This window comes from Apteryx mantelli, chromosome Z (assembly GCF_036417845.1).
Source record: "Apteryx mantelli isolate bAptMan1 chromosome Z, bAptMan1.hap1, whole genome shotgun sequence".
Lineage (NCBI taxonomy): Eukaryota > Metazoa > Chordata > Aves > Apterygiformes > Apterygidae > Apteryx > Apteryx mantelli.
In genome coordinates, this window is record NC_090020.1 from 16,180,670 (window position 1) to 16,203,335 (window position 22,666).

At 40.9% G+C, this 22,666-nt stretch overlaps 1 protein-coding gene across 1 annotated transcript in view; it reads left to right on the plus strand.

Moving 5' to 3' along the window:
* The window catches only part of LOC106485131 (paralemmin-1), a 127,589-nt gene that overhangs the window by 46,694 nt on the left and 58,229 nt on the right, over window positions 1-22,666 (plus strand). The window contains exons 2-3 of the mRNA XM_067316729.1: window positions 1,493-1,573; window positions 17,073-17,203. Coding sequence (XP_067172830.1) covers window positions 1,493-1,573; window positions 17,073-17,203 — 212 coding nt within the window. The remainder of the gene's footprint in view (window positions 1-1,492; window positions 1,574-17,072; window positions 17,204-22,666) is intronic.

A 22,666-nucleotide genomic window follows, 5' to 3' on the forward strand; every position in this document is an offset into this window, starting at 1 on the left:
ATGCATCATTTGACTGTTTTGCCTCTTCCATGTTCAGTAATCCTCTTATTGCTCATTGTAATGTCTCACCCTTCAGTGGGACGACAGTTATCTGACTTTTCGTTTTGTTTTGTTTTGAGCAAACCTGTCACTAAAAAAAAAAAAAACCTTCCTTGCAAATACAGCATTTTCTCTCAAAATTCCCTGGTTTGAGGTCTAATATAAATAAAATTAATTTTGGCATAACCAGCTTCTTATCTTATGCCCCTTGAGGCTAGACATGAAGGTTTGAAATCCCTGTAAATGGGAGAATTCCCAGAACCTCAATATGACACTGGAAATATGAAACTGGAACAGAAAAATTTGGGACTTAAGGAATCCCCAAATGTCTTCAAGCCCAGCCTTACAGGTACTGAAATATTTAAATAACAGAAACATGCTTTCTCACTTAGGCGATAAAAAAATGTTGTTCCAGTAAAAACTGGGGATGCTGTGATTATTTGTCTTCCTGTGTTCACTGCCCAGTATTTCTCTCTTGGCTGGAAAATCTAAACCAAGAAAATATTTCCTGGAGAGGTAACCTGATCTAGCTCTCGGATTCATCCAGGCTGACGATGATTGAACAGAAATGCACCCTACAAAGTGGAAAAGACTTAAGAAAGGCAAAACAGTTGGTCCTTTGTAATAGAAAGGAACTGAGGAGGATAAAAACAGATAATCCTTCTCTTCAGATACCTCAAAGAGTCTGCTGCCTGGATAAACGAGGTATCTGGACCCAAAAAAGTACCTCAGTGAACAAGACCTTGAAAAGCATCAGGTGTGGAAATAACCATGCTGTCCTTCGAACCGCTTCCAAGCGGAGCTGAATGCTTGTTCAACTCCATTTTGGGAGCCAAAATGTGCTAGGTGCTAGTACATATTGCTGGTCTGAGCCCTGCACAAAGCTAGGTAGCAGATTATCCATCCCGTTTACACCAGACAAAACCCAGCGCAATTTGACTGAAAAATGTTCTCCCTGTCAATCCCAAGAAAAGCCTTATCTTTAACTTAGGTGGGGAAAAAATGCAGTCTATGGTCAGGCTCTGCCCCTCTGTTATGTAACCCACCGGCTTTTAATCATGTCATGATCATACAATTGCACCAAGCCATCAATGTTTTTGGCCTGGTGTTTAAAATGCAAAAGCATATCTTTGTCCCTTTAACTTCTCTCCTTGCTATTATGCCTGTTTTTCCCCTCCTCTGGGACTGTGTACTCTGTTGCTGCTCCTACTGCCGCGAGTGAGTGGGGAGCGTTTCTCCTGCTCACTGAACAACCAGCTAGTCCTTATCTGACATGTTCCAAGGACGCTGCTGTTTGCATACCAGCAGACAGAGGAGCAGGTGAAATGGGACTGGTGACATCTGTACAGATGTGTTTGACTGCTTAAATTCTCTTAAGAATCTGCTACCCTTAAGCCTCCATTTCTCTGATGAGATCTCTCTCTCTCTCTCTCTTTAAAATTATTTTTCCAAGGAGAAAAGGAAAAGGCAGACAGAAATAGAAGGCAAGAGACAACAGCTTGAGGACCAGATACTTCAGCTACAGCATTTCAAGGTAAGGGACTGATGCCAGAAACGATGGATTGACTAAATCTGCTCATTATTAGACATGCAGATCACACGACTGAAAGCTGGGAAGAGCCCACTCCGACATGAAGCAGCTTTCACTGCCGGAGCCTATCTCTCCCAGCTAATCGCGTCCTGCCTGCTTTTCATTCTGTGTGTTTCCCCTGCACAGGACCATGTCGTAGAAATGGCTTAGTAGCATCGAGTCGGCAGGGCGTGAGCACAGGCAGCTCAGCAGCACTGTTATTGTTAAACACTGTTATTTATTATACATAACGATAAGACACCAATCGCTGCAGATTGGGTGTGCACTGCATGGCTTCAGTGAGCACGTTCTGCCTGCAGAGCTGCTTTAGATTTTGCTAGTGCCTGTCATTAGGTTTTGTGTGTCTGTATGTTGCAGAGAGGGATGTTAGTGCGTATGTTTGTGTGTGTGTGTGTGTGCGTGCATGTGTGTAAGGCTGTAATTGTAGGATGAAGTTATTAAGCATACATGGCATAATAAAATGGGCGCATACACACATGCGGGCAGGCTACTGATCCATGTGTGTGTGTCTATATATAGAGGCACCTCGATTTTTAACAGGGTGAGGAGCAGCCCCAGTCCCTGTTGGACTCCATTACAGCTGCAGATACTCGGCACCTTTTGAAACCATCCTGGTTATTTCTATCTTTTTATCCTTCCTGTCAGTAGTGGAGTTTGTCTTTACATTGCTGGTAGCAAAGGGGTGAACAAAAATATGCATGTGATCTTTTTGTAACCAGTGTGCATTTGTGGGTCATAGTCTCATCATTAGTTTAATGGGGGAGCCTAAAAGAATTCAGTGATTTGAATCTCTGAGTATGATGGTCAGGGCAGCACAGTTTGTCCTTGCAGCAGGTGAGCCAGGTTGTGTTTTTAAAAATATCGTATTTAGGTTGCTTGTGCAATAGTACGTGTGTGTGTACAATGTACCTGCATGGGGAGGTGGTGGGCAGAATACCTCTGCCCACACATACACTCGAAGACCAGACTTCAAGCTATGCTGCAGACAGGATCATCTTCCTGCCTCCTCGAATATCTGCCATAATGTTCTGTAAACTATACCTCATTTTCTGGTAAACATAACTCAGTTAAACCCAAGTAATTGATTGCAGCCTACACAGATGCTCTATCAGCTTCACCACAAATCTGTGGATATCACACTGCTTTCAGTGTTTTCAGTCAATAATATGATTGCATTTCTGTGGGGCAACAGGAGCTGCCACTTCATTAAGGCTGCCATTAGCTACAGGCAAGGGAGAATTTCTTCTGACTACCACAGGTTGATGCAGCAGGGCAGTGAGATGCTTTTGCAGTGCCTTCATGACGCTTTTCTTTTTTTTTCCTGCAAAGCAGGATACTTCCTTTATCATGTTAACTGTTTCAAAGCTAACTGTATTATGCTTTATCATTAAGTTCCTTAAGCAGAGCCTTTTGAGAAGCCAGTTTTAACAATTTATTAATTCATTTATTTTCTTTTGAAAGAAATCTAAATTGCTAAAAAAAATAAAGAAAATAATAAAGAATAAAGAAATATAAAGAAATATAATTTACTAAATTGAATTTTATCATCATCCTCAGGGAAAAGTGAAGCCCCTCAAGGCAGTGTTCTTGGGTCAGTCCTCGACTCGTGTAAAGTAGCGTTGACTTCAGCAGTGCTACACTGATTGCCACTAGCTGAGATTCTGCCTCACTGCACAGATTCTTTGAACGACACACGTGAGAATGAAGTATTTCCCTTTATTACCTAGCTCACAGACTGGCGCAAGAGCAGTCAGCATACAGGCGGTCCAGGGACGATCAGGGCACAGAAAATTAAAATGGCAGCTTTCTCCCTACAAGCCCAGCCAGCCTTCAGATCTGTAACCTTGGGTGTGACAAAACGTGTTAGGGTGTAGTCAGAGCCCCTCTGCCTCCCCACTCAATGGCATCACTGGTCACCAGAGGAAAACGGTGTGCTGCTTTTGCTGGAGCAGTGGCAGCTGTGACACCGCTGACGGATGCACCCGTGCAGGACTCTCACGTGCCACCAAACGGCAGGCGATGCATGGCCACGTCTCTGTCTGCTGGGACGCCTGGGCGCAGCACGTGTATATCCAAGATCTCACCGTTCATCCCAGTTACCGCCAGGCCCTTCCTAAACAGAGGGAGACCAGCTACTCCCCACGTTGAAAAACAAAAAAAAGAGTCACTGGCCAAAAGTATGTCCCTTTCTCTGCAGAGACAGAAAAGCAAGCTGTGTTTTGGGTTTATGCTTTGTTCCACGTGATGGTTGCTTATTTGAAACTGTGGGATGCCGACCAAAATGCTATTTGGTCTGCCAAGCTGCTCTGTTCATTTAAAAAGCTGTGTATCCCCCCGCTCCTCCCTCCCCAAGGCTCTCCTTCACCACGCCCGGATTGCTCCAATGCTGTGAAAGCCAGTGACTCTAAACCTGCTATGAATACGGCCTCCAGACCTAGCTCAAAAAGCCCATGATAAGTAAGTCCATCTTCCACTAGAAAGCCTAAGTGAAACATGGTTCATTTCCTGAATTGTGTGGATTTCAAGCAATTCTGTACAAGGTCAAAAAAAAAAAAGAAAGAAAGAAAGAAAGAAAGAAAGAAAGAAAACAGGTCAAAAAACCCATGCCTGTTTGGAAAGCCTGTGTGTTTACTTGAAGTGCTGTGCAATTGTTAATGTCAGTGTAGAGAATAAGGACTTTCTATCAGAGTTCATTTAAATTAACTGTGGAGAAATCTTTGAATATAATATCTGGGTTAATCCTATGTCTGCAGTATCTGGGTTGATTTTACAAGTGTAACAGCTAAATTCAGCCAAAGGTGTTTAATCCACAGTTTTGGGGGTTGGTTCATATTTGTGAGATGCCAGAATAATTTTCTTTTAAAAATACACTGCATAAAATAGCATGTTTGGTTACCCAATGAAGGTTCTGAAAACTACAGGAGTTTTGTTAATTTCACACAATTATATTCACATAGGAAAAATAACTACTAGAGGTAATTTACTGCAAATATTTGTGCTGGATTACCTGCAGTTCTCAAACTGCTGATGTCAAGTAGTCCCTGGCAAAATTTCCTACTCTACAACCAGTTAATTCATTTATCGCTTGTTACATACCTGGCTGAAAATAAGGGACCTACTGTTGGTGCCTGTCATTTTAGAGTATTTTATGAATAGTATGCCTAGCAAGCACTAGAATTAGTGAATGTCAGCCTTGCACATGGGTTAAGCCTTTTGCAATCCATTTTGCAAGACTCCTTAGAATTAGGCTAAGGGCTTTATGACTGAGGACACCAGCACTGAAATGTAGCTTGACTATTAATTTTTTGTGCAAGTTTCTGAACTGGCAGACTTTAAAGGTAAAAGGCCTAGAGTAGTACAGAGTGACTCTAAATGCTAGCACCTGGCGCCTTATAGCTCTTTCCCTGAAAGCAGGAATTTTGATAGACCCAGAGTATGCACATGTGATTTTAGGGCAGGATGTGTATTAATCAATGTGCAAGGAGATGCATCATTGAAACAGCCCTTGATGATGGCAAAGGTATAACAGTCATTTGAATCACCCTTTTTTGAGGCTGAAAATGCTGTTTTGCTTTGAAAAGACACAGTTTACAAGATCTTCCCCTTCCTCCCACTTACTTAGTCTTTAATACTAAAATAATCTTTGTTCTCATATATAACTCAGGATATGATTTTGTTTTGTTTTGTTTTGTTTTGCTTTGCTTTGCTTTGTTTTAATAGGCAGACTTTTAACTTTATGCTTCAACAGTTCATTGAACATACAAGTGTACAAGCAGGGCTGGCTAGATCCTTAGGAAATGGAGGTGTTTCCAGCCTCTTACACTATAGTTTGGAATCAGAAAAGTGGGTAAAATTTATCTTATGCCAACACACCAGCTAAAGTATCTATCAACATGATGTAATTTCTTGAGGAAGAGGTAATTGTTTTGGTAGGTTAGTATAACCTGCAAGCAACTACTGCTTTTAAGAACTTGTTCCACTAGACAAAAGTAGGGTGAAAAAAATCTAGGGCAGAAGTGTTTCTTCCCAGATCTAGCTGCATCTGTAGTTAGTTGAACATAGTATCTATTATTGTTTACTATAACTCTTGTTTGGTGATGGCTGGTAATAAACAGCACAAAACTCCTAATTCAATGAAAGATGACTTCTCTGCAGTTAAGCTGTTACAATAAATCCATTTACTGTAGGCATTTTATTTCTGCAGTGATATAAATATTAGGGACCTACTTCTGTTAACGTCTGTTTCTTAAAGACTGCAGTACATGAACAGTTATTCTATAACATTGTGCCATTACTTTGAAGGAGAGGAAAGCATTTTTATGTTACAGGGATTCTGTTAGGACATGATTTTAACTGAAACTTTTTTATATAACAATACATTTTAATTTGATTATTCTACAATTATATTGCTATCCTCAATTTATTCTAGTCTCAAAATAATTGCTGTCAGAGAATATATATAGGTATATATGCACAACAGTATGGAAATATGGATATAACTTTTGGAAATGAAGGAATCTTGTTATTCCTTTATGGTGAATTCCTTTGCGATTTTCAAGTAAATTAACCCATAAACTAAATCTTAGATCAGTTAAGCTCTCAAAAAACTACCAATATTTGATGACACAATGAACAGTCTCCATTCTCTATGGGGTCAGTGCAATAGCCTCCAAACCCTGATCTTATTAATAGGCAAGTGCTCTTTCTGGTGCATGATATCCATTATGATAGTCCTTGGCTGTCTCACCATTTTTAATGTGCTGGAGCCAATAACTCCTCTGCAAGACTGAAAATTCCTGTCATCTCCATTCTCCATTTTCCAACTGTAGTTCTGCAACTCAGAAACATTAAGAGCTAATTCAGAGAAGAATTTAGGCACCATAAATGTCTAGTGTCACTGAGTGCAATCCAGAACCCAGGTCGGACTCCTGTGCACAAGCAGCAGAAGAGGCCCATGCACAAAAACCAGCAAGCCATGGAAACACTGAAGGTGGGGAGCACCTTCAGTCCTGGGCATCTCTGCCTTCTAAAAACCCCAGTGGTGCACTTTTCTCATTCAGGACCCACACCCAAGAAGCCTTCCTTTTTTTTGCAAATGGAGCAGAGCTCAGTCCTTTAAAATCTAAAGCAGAAAGGGAAACAATGGGAGCCATTTCCTAAGAGTTTCTACAGCAGCATTTCTGGAGCGTGGGGGACCTCTGCTCAGTCCTATCAGTACATAAGCATCTTTGGGCGTCACTTCCCTGGAGAGCACACCTCCCACTACGTTCTCAGCTGAAAAGAGAGAATCTCTCTGCCTCTCTGTTAATCTATTTTATGACTCAGTAAAGAACTCAAAATTCATAAGGACAGAAAGTGAGAGCAAGAGTAAATATGACTGTGTAAAACAAGAAGTTAGGGCACTTAGTACTTCTGAACTGTTCACAAGTTATGAAACCTCATGATTTCCTTGCCAGAAAAAAATGTTTGGAAAAGAGGAATTTCAAAAATCCTATTACGATTTCTTTCCAAACGATCAGAAAGTGAAGTATTTATCCCCAGATAAAATATGCTAACCATAATGGGATAGTATATTCTAGACTCACTATAGCCATTGACTGCCACAAATAGATGAAAGCTTTTGTCCCTTAACTTGCATTTCCTATCATCTTGCATGCTATTGTCTACACAGCTGAACATACTGTCGTTATTTTGGTATAATCCCTCTGCAAGAACACTTTTATTTAGCAAAAATACATTGTTGTGTGAGGTGTATTTCAGAAGTGGGGAAACAGTTATTCTAGGATGACAATGTAAACATTCACATACTGGCAGGACTTCCTGAAACCCAGCAAAATTGACATTCGTACTTCCACCAGTAACAACTTCCTTAGAGCAGGTCAGTCTCTGCCACTGCAGCAGTTTTCATTTTAGCCAGATTGTGTCAAAGTAGCTCGAGGATGTTTACAGATCTCCAAAACTTCTTCAATGCAAGCTCCTCCTAATGGCCTGATACTTGCCTTAGGATGAATCCACATGACCCTAATTTAGCTTTTTGAATGATGAATATAAGTACTCATAAGTCTAGGGAAAAAAAAAAAGGAGTTCCTGAAAAAGAGCTTTGTTTTTTGCCCCTTTTGACTGATGTGTGTATGTGGGAAATGGTGATGAAGGAAAGCTTGAAAGTATAGAGGATACTAATCTTTCAACAGATAATAGTAAAAGCAACTGTTGTAGAACAGTAATGGTGATAATTCATAAAGTTATTTGGTTGGGAGGGTTGTTTACCTGTTTTTTAAATCTCATATTGTGAACTATTCCAAAACTAGTTAGGTTCTTTTTTGCTCTTAAAACCATGCCTCATTTCCTTTGAAAACATGGAATGAGTACTTGAAGGAAAAATGAAAGCATATCTAAATTTCTGTCTCCAGGAGGTAAAAGCATGATCAAACTCCTTTCATGTGTGTATATGTAAAAGAGGCCACTATTCAATTTTCAGTACAACCACACCGAGTCAAGCAACCAGACACTTCCACTGGCTTGAAGCTATTTCTCGGTCCAGCTCCAAAATTCCCTGGGAAACAGAGATGTTCTCACAGAATCATAAAATAATTCATGTCAGAGAGGACCCTGGAGGCCACCTCATGTCTTGCCTGCACAGAGCAGGGCCAGTGAGAGCAGGCTGCATAGGGCCCTGTCCCATTGCTTTTCCCCTCTCGCCGAGGATGGAGCTCCCACAGCCTCTCCAGGCAACCTGCTCCGGAGTTGGGCCACCATCCTGGGGACTCAGTGTGCCCCCTTGGCAGAGTCATAGTGTCCCCTTTTGCACCCTGCATCCCGTGTCCTGCCGATGCGTGCCTGCAGGGAGAGGCGGGCCCCGTCGCCCCTTTCCTTGCCCCCGTGGCCACTGCCAGCAGTTGTTCATTGATAACTCTCCGTACTGTGCTTAATCTCTCAACAAGCAAAATGCCAAATAGTTGGATAGAGCCATCATTATCATCCTGCCATGAAGAGGTCTGAGGCCTTAAATAGACTTCCCAAAGAGAGATACTGAAAAATAACCCCAGCTCTCCAGCTTAGCTTTCAGTGTAATTGTTTTCACCTGCTACTTTAAACAGAGCTTTCTGATAGCCCAAACACATTAAAAAATACATATAGAAAAGAACCTATACTTGATTTATCTTTCATCTTATTGTCATTTTTGTCTCAGTGCCATCTCAAACCTTTACGTAAATATAAAAAACCTTTCCTTCGTATCAGGGCCATACCTACAATTCTCGTAGGTGTAACTAACCTACATAGGCCCGAAGTTTGTGGTTGACAGATGGTTTGAGCAAGAGAGACACAAACTTCACTTCTTTTCTAACAGAGTCTTGACAATGTCTCTTGCTGTGGTGGCTTTCCCTTTCAGTAGTTTCAGCTGAAAAAGCTTGGGTTTTATATCTTCTTCGTTGTCTCTGTGTGGAAACAACTGTCCACTTGGTTTACACAGTTAAATGAAATATGTGACCTGAACAATTTAAAAGCAATGCACACAAATATTTACACTGGTGATCATGCTAATGGATGGGAAGCTTACACAGAGAACATAAAACAATTGACTTTTTTTTTCCGAAAGTGTTCCTAATTAGGCTACTGTCTGTACAGCTGCAATTTCTGTTCCTGGGAGTTTTTAAACAGACAAAATATGAGATCTTCATGATGGAACTACAGTTATCAACATATACTCCCCTCAGGTAGCATACTACAGATGTGCCTTCCCCTTGTATCTGCAAATCAAGCTACACATAGATGACCAAACGTGTTTACAATAGCTTACATTGCACTGGCACTGTCTCTGATTCACTTGCTTTAGCAAAAAGTTATCATGCTGAAATCTAGTCCATTCCAAGTGAACATGAATCGTTCCAGCTATCTAGCTCTTTTTCATCCATTTTTGCAGTCACATTTGTCTGTTTAAAATAATTCTGTCTTCTCTATTGCTGTGCAGAACACTTGCTTTGAAAAAGAGAAATGACTGAATAAATAGGGGAGTTGAAGGGCTGTCAAATGAACCAGCTATGACAAACAAACAAAGAGAAAAGATATTCTCTGTAATCTCTTTCAGCTGTAGTAATTCTAGGTGGTGTTTATAATAATAATGATGTTTTTTTTATTATTATTTATTTACTCATCCCCCAGCCCACTCCTGCTGCTCCTTGCACATCTTTTCTCCAGATCACTATGCCTCCTGCTGATACAGTCACTAAGAATAAGGCCACACACGTCACACCAAAGTGACATACTGTGCGTCACGTTGTCATGCTGTGCATTAGCTGCAGATATATGCAGTCTTCCTTGCTTGTCCCTACCTCGCAATCCTCCTTCCTGTGGCTTTTTGGCATTTTAGCAAATCGTTGTTACCCCAGAGGCTCAAGGAAGGGAGGCAGATGTGCTCCCTTATAGGGAAGAGACAGGGCACTACTGCCTTTAGTCTTTGAGGAGACGCGCAGAAACAGCAAGGCGGTGAGTCCAGTCTTGAAGGCACCAGGAAATTTTGAGCAGCTCTAAAACAAGAACTGAGGACTGATAATCCTCTGAAGGGTAAATGAGCTTGGGGGTCAGCTGCAGCAAGGGCTTTATGAAGAGAAAAAAGAAACTGACATAGTGGCCTTGCCCTGTGTGGCTGAGATGGAAGTTTTGAAGAACGTAAACCATCACTGCCTGATGGCAGGTTACGAAAGATTATCGATTACAATAAAGAGATCTTAACACGCTTGAAAACATTTAGTTAATGTGTTTCAAGTGTTCTATTTAATGAATACATATTAACTGACTTCTGGAAACCATTTATAACTCTTGCTCTAAACTAAAAAATACATGCTTCTCAAAAGTATTTTTTAAGAAGTCACTTCCTTAAAATATTTCAAATAATGGTTTTGTTTATTAAAATCTTTAAATTCTACAGTAGAATACTTAATCTGCTTTATAAACATGCTAATTGGTCTTGGACTAGCTAAGCTCCACCAGCAAATGGTTTTTTTGAATTATACCTATGGTAGCTATGACATTGTGATTAAAGCGAAGACTGCAATCCACCTGACAGGTTTTTCAGCATGACTTAATTCTCTAATCTCGGCAGTGCTTGAGTCATATCTGTGTATCATGCAGACATGTTCTTCAGGCCAAAACAAGTGTGTTAGATTGGAAATCCAACAGAAAGTTTTGATGCAAAACAAGTTATTGTGTCCCAGATCACACCAGCAGGCTGGAAATTTTTCCTCGTTCTGTTCCAGGTTCAGTCATGCTATGCACATCAACATAGAGCCCTCGACAAAACAAGGACAATTTCTCCTGTCTTTGCACCTCTTCTTCCTCGTTACAAGCAGGTTCTCTAGCACTGAAACCCCATATGTGACAAACAGTCATATTGTTTAGTTCACCTTCCAGGAAACAAAAAACTAAAACACCCTTCAGGATTGTATTTTGAGAAGCTGCTTATGTGTAGATGGACCTGCCTGTCATATTATTTTATGTCTACAGCCCCTCTCAGCATTTGCAGATTTTTTCAGGAATAGTTGAGAGCATCTCTCTCTAAAATACTGGTTCACACTATAGCCATGCAAATAGTCATTTTTTTCCTTTCTGGAAGGAAAGGCAAGGCCTGCTGGCAGAGGAACAAATCTTCTTGTAATCTCAGTACAAGCCTCAGGAACCTCTCTGCTAACACTGGCTCTGTGCACCAGTATGCCAGACCCAGACCTGCTGAGTAAACTGCACTAGCTGGGTCAGGGCCAGCTGGACAGCAGTGGAAACTGTGTAAAAATACGGCGTGCAAGAAATACGGTATGTAGAGCAGCCACTGCAGCCAGGTAGAAAGGAAAACGGAGGAATCCCAGAAGAGTTTTAGCTGTGTTCATTCTTGCATTTGCATTACTTGCCAACTCAGCTATATCAATCCAGGCAGATGCCTGGGAGTGCATATAGGCAGAAAAGGCTCTCCTGCTCCAGAGCAGGTTTCCCCATTTCGGCTGATTAGCTGGCTGACAAAGCTGCAATCCCTGTCTGCATCTGAGAGTCCAGGTATCTGCTGAACAGCAAAGCCGTGTTCGTTGCTGCCTCTGGAGCTCCAGAGCTGGCTGGAAGGTTTGGTCTTTTTGTGCTGAGGGAACTTCCTGAAATGCAAAGAGCAAATCTGAAATGCACCCAGTTACACCAGTGTCCCAGTAGAAGGTGTTCAGGTGTGTTGCTCTCACAGCCCTGTATAAAGCAAGAGCTTTATTGCACTGTCTTTTTAGTAGGTTGTGGACTGGTTACACAAAGATTTGAAGATACCATCCCCCGCATCCATATTTTGTCTGGCAGGAAACACTGAATACATCTAGGGAGAAAATCACTTCACTTTCAGCACTGAACTGTTAAATGCCCGATGATCTTCATGTCTCAAAAAATGTTCCCTGTAGGCAAGGACTGAAGTAAAATCACCTTTAATGTAACACTGCTGATTTCGGTAGAGTTGCGTCAGGAACAATTTTAGCCCACTTTGTACAGCATAGAAGACCTTCAATGGCCTGTGTAGTTCCACACCCAATAGCGTTTCTCGAGAGCAAGCACATTTTACTGGAGGAGGTTGTCTTTGGTCACCTTTTGACCTTTGTTTCTCCTCCAAATTATCAGCATCCTTGAAAATGTACTCGGCAGCCACAGTCAGACTCAACTTTAGCAAGCACTTCTCTCAAGGAGAGATGGTTCTGATTGCTCCTGTAAATACTTGTAAATACAAAAAACAAACCCCCTGGAAGAAACTACTTTAAAAGGTAGCAGTTCAGCACTGGCTTTTATGTTATCGTAAAGATTCAAATGGCAAAATATGAGCCTCAAGTTAAAACACTACCCTCATGTAGGACTAAAAATATGTTATTCTTTATGAACAATGAGGTCCTAAATCAGCAAGACTGATGGAGAGAATTAATCACTTTTTGTAAGCGTGGAATACCGTGGTGATTTTTAGGATCTCCTTTGAGGGCTTAGCATGAAGATGCTGCTAAAAAATCTGCTAATCATAATAAAATATCCCTCAGTACTTAAACATTTGATTCAATTTTAGAACCAAATGCAACGTTGAAAGTCAAGTTTGGTTGGGTTTTTTTTAATGTATATATAGGTTTAACTCTACTGCGTGCATTTGAGAGGCTAAGCATTATTACCTTGCTAGCATAAAATGTAAACAACTTAAAGCCCTCAGGCTTTACTGTCCTGAAGTCTGAAACTGGAATAAATAGCATATAAGGGAGCTATGCACCACATTTATGGCAGTCACTGCGCCTACTGCATTCAGACATTTGGTACAACTTCTGTCTGCCCTCTCCAACATCTGTTCACTCACTTCTGTCCTCACCATGATCTGTTGAAAGAATCATGACTTGTTTTTTCCTCTTTGCATTGTGAAGAAAAGTCAGCCTATTTTCCTAAGCTGGAACTCAAAGATATCTGAAATCTTGCACGTGTGCAGAGAAATCATCTCACCTGAGAACAGTGGTGACCCAAAGCATTGCAAGCCCCTTTCCACTTAAGTCACAGAGAGCCTCTTTAATGACATGATCTAATTTCTGCTGAAGCATTTAGTGCTGAAGAAGTAGTGCTCTCACACTAAATGAAGAAATAGTTATACCAAACTGTACATAGTGTGGCTGTAGTTATAACAGTAAAAAGGTGCCTTCTAAAAGTAGAGAAAATTCCATTTCCACTATTGGAATGAAGTACACAAATACTTGTATTTATGCACTATTATATTTGGCCACTCTAATCATACATAATTATCAGTCTAATCCTGCAGAACAATGTGCATAAAGAAGCTTGAAGATGCAATAAATAGAGTTAAGGCCCATAGAAGATAATACAGGAGGAGCAGTGCTGAAATGCTAGCCTGTGACCATTTAATTACAGACTGTTAAATAAAGCACAACAGGGGTTAAGTAGGGGTAATTCACATAACTATTTTTGGGCCCCATCCTAGTGTAAGTATATTCTGTTTAGCAGATTTGAGAAACGCCTCTTATTTTTCTGGGTTGGGATTTTGCAAGATTTTTTCAAGAAGCCTAACCCAGATTTTATCGCTGTGGAGCAAAGATGATAGATAGCAGTGAACCATCTTTTATTTTGAAATCGCTTCTGGCTCTGGTGTGCACCCGGCTGGACAGCCTCGAAGCTGGCTGCCTCACTGGGCTACCCAGTGTCCCAGAGCTGTGCCCAGGTGCCCAGAACAGCTTTAACACCCCCTCCCTGTTTGCACCCTGGGTCACTTTGGTCTCAAGGGTTGTGCCAGAGCCTTTGCTCCAGCTTTCTGATAGAAAAGCCCTGGGAAAGGTTTGCTGAAGGCAGGTGTGAGATTCTTCCACCCATATATGCTGTTGCAGCACTATGTCAGGAATCTAGCAGGGGAGAAAATGTTTCCCCTGGAGCGAGGCCATAAGGCACGGTCACCTGAAGTGTGTCTGTCTGTTTGCCTATTGTATTTACACTGGGTGTATAAATATATGTATTCTCAACAGCTTGGCAAACAGATTCTCCTAATTTAAAAAAAAAAAAGTTTCTTATAAATGTTTCCATTTCTCAGAGCCTTCTTGTCTGGATTCCTCAGTGTAATATTTAATGAATGCCTTCATTTTCGTCTTGAAAAGGGGAGCCAAAAACATCAAAGCTACCAGTTTTCCTGTTTCAGATAAAATATGCTGACATTTCACCCAAGAGGGAGGATTTTTAATAGATCATAGCATTCCTGTCCCTAAAAATGTCTTAACAAAATCCCATTGATGCTTTCCAGTTTTACATTCATCCTATTTATAGGTCTAAAAAAAGAGGCTTCTAGAGAAAGAAATCATGTGATTTTGTAGCTTAAATATTTCACATAAACAAAGACCAAAACAAAAGCTGCACAAAATGTCTTATTTGGTGTACAATGTTTTGTTCTGAGGAGACTGACCTTTCCCTGTTTGAACATTAGCATGACAATTTTGTAAAAGCACTTACTTTGAAAAAAAACTATGTTTTATTTTCCCCTTATATCAGATGAGGAGCAATTATTATCTAAATGTTTAGGGATGGTCCAAGCAGCACTTTGCTGAGAGCTTTATTAGGAGATCTGGAGCTTTGTCTGAGAGGTTTAAACCAAGAAAGCTGCCTTCATCTTTGTAGTTTGATCTTTAGAAACCTGTTTTTCTTCCAACAGAGTACCACTTAGGATTTCTCATTTGAGGCCATATCTGAGTATGACACATGCAGCAACACGCTTGCACGTACAATCAGCGGCATTTCATTATTAAAGGAAAGACAGCAATTTTATAATAAGCAATCGGTCTTCACAGTGCTGAGCATTGGATCTAGCCCAGCACAGCATAGCTGGTACCCACTGAGCTAAGCTACTGAGACCTCTCAAATGCCAAAATTAAGCATGTATTGTTTTTTGCTTAGCACCCAAGAGACGTGAAGCTGTGACCTGCAAATTGCCCTTTGACTGTTCTTGCTTTTTTTCTTGGTACAGTTGATCATTTGGGACTCCCCTACTGAGGGGACATTTCAATAGCACCATTGACTCTGGGCCCCAACGAGGTGATCTAGCTGAGATCTTCATGGGGGTAGTAATCAATTGCGTTGCACAGAAAAGCAAAGGATCCGCCGAGAAATCTCTCTGCCAGCCCATGGAATACAGCAAGAAGCGTTAGCACACAGTAGTGACAGCAAAGGGAATAAGTAACAGTGAAAACTGTGATTGAAGATAGCCATTGTTAACATTTTGTGGCCACATGGGCTACAAGCAAAACTGAGTTCAGACACTCTTGGCTAGATAAAGCACAGTACAGCTCTGATTACAGAGTGGGGGAATTTTGGAAGTGACTGTGATACAAGAGCACAAGACCTTTTCTATCATACAGAGCTCCTGATTTATATAGGAATCACTTAAAACCCACCTAAAAGGAATCTGGTACACAGCATAGTTAAGTCAACGAAAGCTGGAGTCATTTATAAAGTCTAATTTGCTTGCGTGATTTATACTGCTCTGGGTCTGCTGTCATATTAAAATCGAATTGCTTTATATCAAATAGGCCATGAAGTGACAAGAATAGTTTGTGCATAGATACTATGTCTATATATACACTCAAAAACTAACAAGTAAGACTTGTCTCTCATGTCAAAAAGCCTTCTGTCTTGGGTGGGTTTGGAGACGGTTTTTTGTTGGTGAATGTTTTTCTTTATACTTAGGTTGCACAAATCAGATTCTATTCGAGCTAGGAACATCTCATTACAGAGACGGATAATGCATGTTTGGGCAGTCTCTGAAATTCGTTTTCTCTGAACTGATGATTTTCTTATTAGCTCCTTTTCACTATAGGGGATATATGCTCTGACAGCTGGTTCCTTAAACTAATATTTACAATTGCTTCAGAAATTCAAAATTAAGGCCCTTCCTTCCAGTCAGTGAAGGGGCTAGCTTTATTGGTTCCCTAGTTCACTGAGTTTTCCAACAGCTTCATTTCCTTTTTGCCAAGGGTGGGAGACCAGAAGAGTTTTCTGCTAATCTTCCTTCCAAAGGGTTCGTTCCATGAGGCTGTGCCCTCTCTACCAACTTAGCTGTTGTATCTATGTGGGAGGATTCGGGCCAAGACACACAGCCTGATGTGCTATTTAAAGTGTTGTTTGCAACCAGTGTATCTCAACTAGTGAATGTCTCTGGGTGAGCTCGAGCTGGATTGGAAGGTGTCAAGGTGAAGTCGTAGCCATGTTTTTTGGTATGGAAAGCACACTGAAACTCCCAGGAATTCCTGTATTGGGGGTAAGCTATTGCCGCTTACTGTAACATTTCTGTTGTGTCATGGGATACCTGTGACTTCTGGAAGACTTCTGTTTGTTTAGTTTAACATTGGTCTGGCTAAGGGGTAATGTGTGTGTTTGTATGAAAGTATATGCATGCATTTATGTGTGTGTGTGTGCATGCGTCTGTAAATGTATATATAAAGACACACCCATTTTATAAATCAAAAATAACATATTTGATTAATTTAACATGAGAATGATTTTATCCTTCATGAAACACATTACATTTAGAGCATGCTGCTCTTTTGTTTTTGAAACTTTAAGGAATTTATGAGTTTAGTCCTTCCAGCACGTGTCTTATCATGCACAAGAGATCCTGACTTCTGTTCAAAAATTTTGGTTTTTATGGGACTGGCTAATTTGAATGGTTTAAACTGCTGTTCTTATTAGGAACTAAAAATAGCTTCAGATTAAGGCATCAATAATAAATACAGTGCATACTATAAAACTGTCACCCCTAAATCTGGCAGACCTGACATCTGGATAAACATCTAATGGATCAGCTGGAATTTAATGTTAAAAGTGGTAATCAGTAATTCAGCTCCTTCTCAAACTTAAGAAGGTTTTTATTCTTTCTTCTCCTTAGAGTTTTTGCTTTTTTTCCTCCTTATAGTCCAAAGCTCTTCGGGAAAAATGGCTGCTACAGGGAATTCCTGCTGGCTCTGCAGAAGAGGAAGAAGCCAGAAGGAAGCAGTCAGAAGAGGATGAGCTGAAAGTTAAAAAGCTGGAAGAAAACATACACAGGTAGGGACAGTTTCCCTTTGCTTTGTCTAAGAATAGTCATCCCAGCTAAGGCCAGAGTCCTGTCTAGCCCCCGACCCCTGGCTAGCAGCAGATGACTGGGGAAGAGTGTAAGAGCCAGGCAAACATACAGTGTGATATGTAAACAGAATTTTTCTCCCAGACGTTCACTACTTGCAAGGTAGAGCCAAAGTGGTATCTTTGTGTTTCATGGACTTTGATGGACTTTTCCTCATGCGGGGACTATGAAGGGGACCGAGGTCCCCCATCGGATGCACATGTGCAACACTCAGGAGATTCTCCATTGCTTTACACCTCCTATAGCCAAAAGGAGTTCGAAGAGTGGTGGCACTCTTTTTCACTCACTTTTCACTGGTGCAAATGACTGCAAAATGCAATAGCAGATGCCTCCAACAGATCAAATAGCTACTGCTTTCAGAAGCAAGGTTTGGGCCTTATAATCTTTTTCTTTTATAAGTTTCCCATTACATTTTAAATTAACAGGTTTGTTCTCCTTTTTTTGTGTTTTTATTTATTTTGCTCCAAATATGGGCTCTAAAGCTCATAAGGAGAGCACTTTTATACCTCACAGAACAAACTCCAGTTTGGAGTGGAACCAACTCCAGTTGGTTCTTCTGCTAGTTACACTATGTGAATTTAGAGTTTTTTGATCTGGCAGAAAATTGGGAGAAGTTTGGTCATGTTTGGCCTCACAGCTTTTACATATGTGCCAGCTCAGGAGAAAAAGTGAAGAGGACCAGCAGTCCGAGGGTTGAAGTATTAGCCAAGGATGTGATGAGCTTGGTTTGGCTTATGCCAAGTTTCTTGTGAAATTTCTTGAAGACATCACTGAGAACATTTCTTCAGGGGTATATACAGGCAAACGCACTCTGAGCTTGCAAGACACTAACCAGCTCCTATGTGATTGTGAGAACTGTCTCACACTACTGGTCTGTGTCTTTTTATTCCTATTAATTAAAACTAATCTAAGAATATTTATTGTTCTTTTAAAACTGTGGTGAAGTAAGAGGAGATACCTTTTGAAAAGAGTTTCATATCCTACCTGATGTCTTTATGCCATAAATTAATGCACTAGCTGGAAAGAACCACATGGATTCAGCTTCAGAAGTACATAATGTAATACATATTTCATCTGGTGCCAAACACTGCAAGGTGCTAAGCACTCTGACCCTATCCAGCCAAGCACTTGAACATGTGCTTGATTTTAAATCTGTGAGCACCACCACCAAAAGCATTGAACCCTATGTGCTTATAAGCTCTGCTTAATCAGTTCAGTGTTCAGTGCGTTGCAGGATGAAAGTCTGTGCAAAATATTTGTATCTTTGTCCCTGTGGTTTGATCTTTTTTTCCCTTAACTGCAACCATGAAATAAAATCATTAACTATTTGGAAGTAAAGGAGCTTTCTTCTGCCGTGGCCACCTGTCTATCAAATGGCAGCTCAGGTGCTTGCTAATGAATTGAAAAGGCATTTGTTTGACAACCCTGCCATCATTCTTAACTTTCCTGGCATTTTTCCAAGGAAACTCCCAAGACTGTAATTTAGTATTTTAATTTAGATGAGACAATACTGCATCTGGATGTTAGAGGAGAGATGTCAGAAGGTGATGTGGCTATTTTAATTCCAGTTTACATCCTTGACAAGTTGACCCATCCAAACAGATCCCCTCAAGATAGGCCGAGACAGTAAAGGGTAGGAGGAGGAATAAGAAAAAGAAAGATGCCAAGTATGTTATCTGGAGGAGTAATGCAGAATGAACTCATTTTGCAGGGATTCATTTGCTGCCTGCACGTCCCAGCTCTGCCCACTATTCTGAGGAGAGAGGCAGAGGGGAGAATTATGGGGTGGGGAGAGCTGTTCATATGTTCATTTATGCAGGGCCCAAATGTCTCCTGGTAGTGCACTGTTAAAGAAGGAACAGGTCCACTGTGTAGTCTTTCCCTTCCCTCCCTCTTGCCACAGAACATCCCATCATGGTTTCAGAGAGCAGTTTCTTCTGCTCCAATGGAAGTGCTCAGGAAGGTCACTTTCTTGTACCTCTGAGGGTTTGTCACATGAACAGGCATGGCACAAGAGAGAGATCAGTCTTTGTTGGCAGGCCAGACGTAACCAATAGGTTTGGCAAGTTGAGCGAACAACTACGCTTAGAGCAGAAAATCGAAGGAGATGCTGCTTCAGACCAGACGAACGTTCCTAAATGTGAACGGAGGCTCGTGTAGGCCTGTGTTGTCTGGAGGCAGCAAATATCTCTACCTTGCGGCAGCATTAGAGCTAGATATGGATTTATATATGGGCTTGAAGGCCTTGAACACAATAGGAATGCTTCAGCTCAGTATTCCTTTTTCTAATTCATTTTCTAAGTGACCTTCCCACTAAAGTAAGGCCCTGTGCAAAATGCACACATGCTTGTGATGTTTAGTCTTGAGCTAGCGTAACCAGTTCTTCCCCTTATGGGAGTTGTTTAACTTCATCTTGGGCAGCAAAAATGCATAGACTGCTGTTTATTTATTAGACTTCCATGTTATCAGGATATGAGACATCACAGACTGTAGCTTGTAGCCTGCAAGTATATATGCATATGGGTAAACTTACACATGAGTAACTATAATGATTTAATAAGCTCACTCATCTGCAAAAGCATTCAGAAGAGGAATGCCTACATTAGTCAGCCTTTCTGTACACCTCATCCCAAGTGACTGGAAAGATACCTGCATCGTAAAAAATAAATAAATCAGAACAGTCCATAAAAAGAAGCCGATAAATACTATCATATAATAATGCTGGTGATATTTAAAATTAGCTTAGAAATTCTGAAGCGTAAGAACACAAGAAACAGTCTTTGCATCCTAAAATGTAAAGTGGAAATGGACAAATAAGCAGAATTGAAGGAAGTTTGGTCCTGGACTCCCTTGATTCATGCTTATCTAACCTCAGATTTCAGAATAAGACTTATGCTATTCCATGCAAAAAATGCTGGTATTCTATCTTGCATTACTTTAAAAAACTGCTAGAGTCTGTGGACTTAACAGGGTGACTGGACTCTTTATTCAACATTGACTGAGTTTTAAATGAGATGAAAATCCACCAGTAGAGGCGAGGTTGGAAAGTCATTGCTGCATTATTAGGTTCCTGGCTGCAAGGCTGGTTGTACCATTGTAAATCTGGCACAGCACAGCCAGAAGTGGATTTACAAGGTCTCTTAGCAGAAACCATCCTGAGTTGTAGAGAAGCTTTAACGTTAATGTGTTTCTCCTTGTTCTTGTAAAGATCCCAGGTCATTTCTGCAATTCTTTCCTGTTTCCACATAGTGAGAATGTGATCTCCTGTTTTCTGCAGTTGCCTTAGATTTTCAGTAAACAATACCAGAAGCATGACAAATTAACATAAAGCATTTCCCTGCCTTACCTTCTCTCTGAATCACAAACCAGAAATGTACTGTATAGCATTGATACAGATAGCATTGATATAGATGCCTACTGAACTTCCACAGACACATTTTTGATTATGTGCTGTAGGTGAAACAAGCATTGGAATGTATTGTATGCGTCCCGTGGTTATTTTTACCACATGACAGTCTGTTATTTTGCAGCAGTGAATGGAAAGTTGGCATTCGACATCTGGGTATTAACAGACAGCACTCATAGAGCGGAGCAGCCCACCCACAGCCTGCTGTTCCTTCTCAGTATTTGAAAGGCTTCTAAAATTATTTTGTTTTACTAGATTACATTATAGTATTTGCTGGCGGCCTGTGTTTACTACAAAAGGTGAAGAGCTTTCGTTTCTCTGAAACTTTCACACAGCATGCCAACATGAAATAACTCTGTGAAATACTTCCTTACTTGATGACCAACATCAGCATGAAATATCAGGACTGTACTGGGCTTTCTTTGGCTTGTCACAAACACACAGGATTTTCATAAACTGCAAGAGATGGGGATGCTGTTTATATGAATTTCATGATCACTGTTACCAGTTTTATTAAAGCTGTGCTCTTGGAGAAAAGAAACCCACAGAGCTAAACGCTCAGTAAATTGACATATCCCTTCAGAAATCAATGGAGCTACATCTGCTTACACTGGCTGAGGAGGTGTCCATCAACTCAAAAGAGAGACAAATTACAGCTGCTTCCACATAGCTCTAGCAGAGCTGGCTTTTGGCACGTGTGAGCCAAGCAGACAACTTAGAGCAGAGGGTTTTAAGAGGATTTCCAAACAACACACACGATTTGGAGAAACAGGAGAGAGCTTTTAGCAGATGCACCCACGCCTTCCACAGTATTTGGCACTTTGACAGCTCTTGGAGGTGAAACACTAACGCAGTGGCCAAGGTATGCGTGTCCCCTGCCCTTTACTTAGAGCTGCTCAAGTGTCAAGCACATTCAGTAGTTAACATTTGCAAAAGCCTTTTGGGGTTATGGAGTGTTTCACCCAGGGGTACGATCATGGTGAGCAATGCTTGTGTTTCTTCCAGGAGACTGCTTTTTCTCAGCACCCTCCTAAAAAGGGAAGGCCCTGATGCTAATGATAGCAAGGGCAGGCCTGTGCTTTGGAGCATAGTTCATAAGCTATTCCCTGGGACAAACACATGTTTTTGCTGGTTGCTGGTGTCTGTTTTGATGTGAGCGGGTGGTAAATACCTGCAAAAACTCCCCGCTTCCCAGCAGCTAACATCTCAGACTGCTATGGTGCTATGGCCTTGTAGATACTTTAGATGTTTTGAAAGTATCTTCAAGATCTGTTGAACCAAAGGATGCCTGTGGTATGTGCTGTAGAACAAGAGGAACTTCCAGTCAAGAAAAGTACTTACCTTATGGACCAAAACAGAGATGCCTTGTTAGCTTACGTGGGAGACATGACCGGTGTAAAAGGAAGAGAAATGACAGCTACATCTCTTGAGCAAAAGGTGTTTTGGTTGGGCAAGGCTCTCTGTTGTTTTACTATGCTCAATTCATGTCCATTTACCAAGCATGAGACAGGAGTTCCAGTTTAGATAAAGGCAGATCCAAACTAGAGTGAAACTTTTCTGAAGCTGTCAGAATTGTCCTTTGCTTACATTAGTATGATTAAATATTTCCATTAAATACTCATATTTGGGTATTATCAGAGAGACTGGGATAGGATCAGAAAAGAAATCGCTCACAAAGTTGGTCTGAGATGCAGAAAAAATCTTATTATTGCACTACCTTATTAATAGACAATGAGTGCTTCACAGATCTATGGTGCTAGCTGGAATCCCATTAAATTCTGTTCTCATTGTAGAGTCCAGCAAATACATGCATGTTGTTCAGCTACGCTTATGATGACTACTGCTCCTTGATGATTTTCCCTTCTCCTGTTGTCTGTTCTTTTATTTCTTTCTGATACTACAGTTTGTTTCCTACTTCTTCTTCCCAAGATTAAAACCTTAGCATGTCTCAGACTGGGAACTCTGACTACAACTCAGTCTC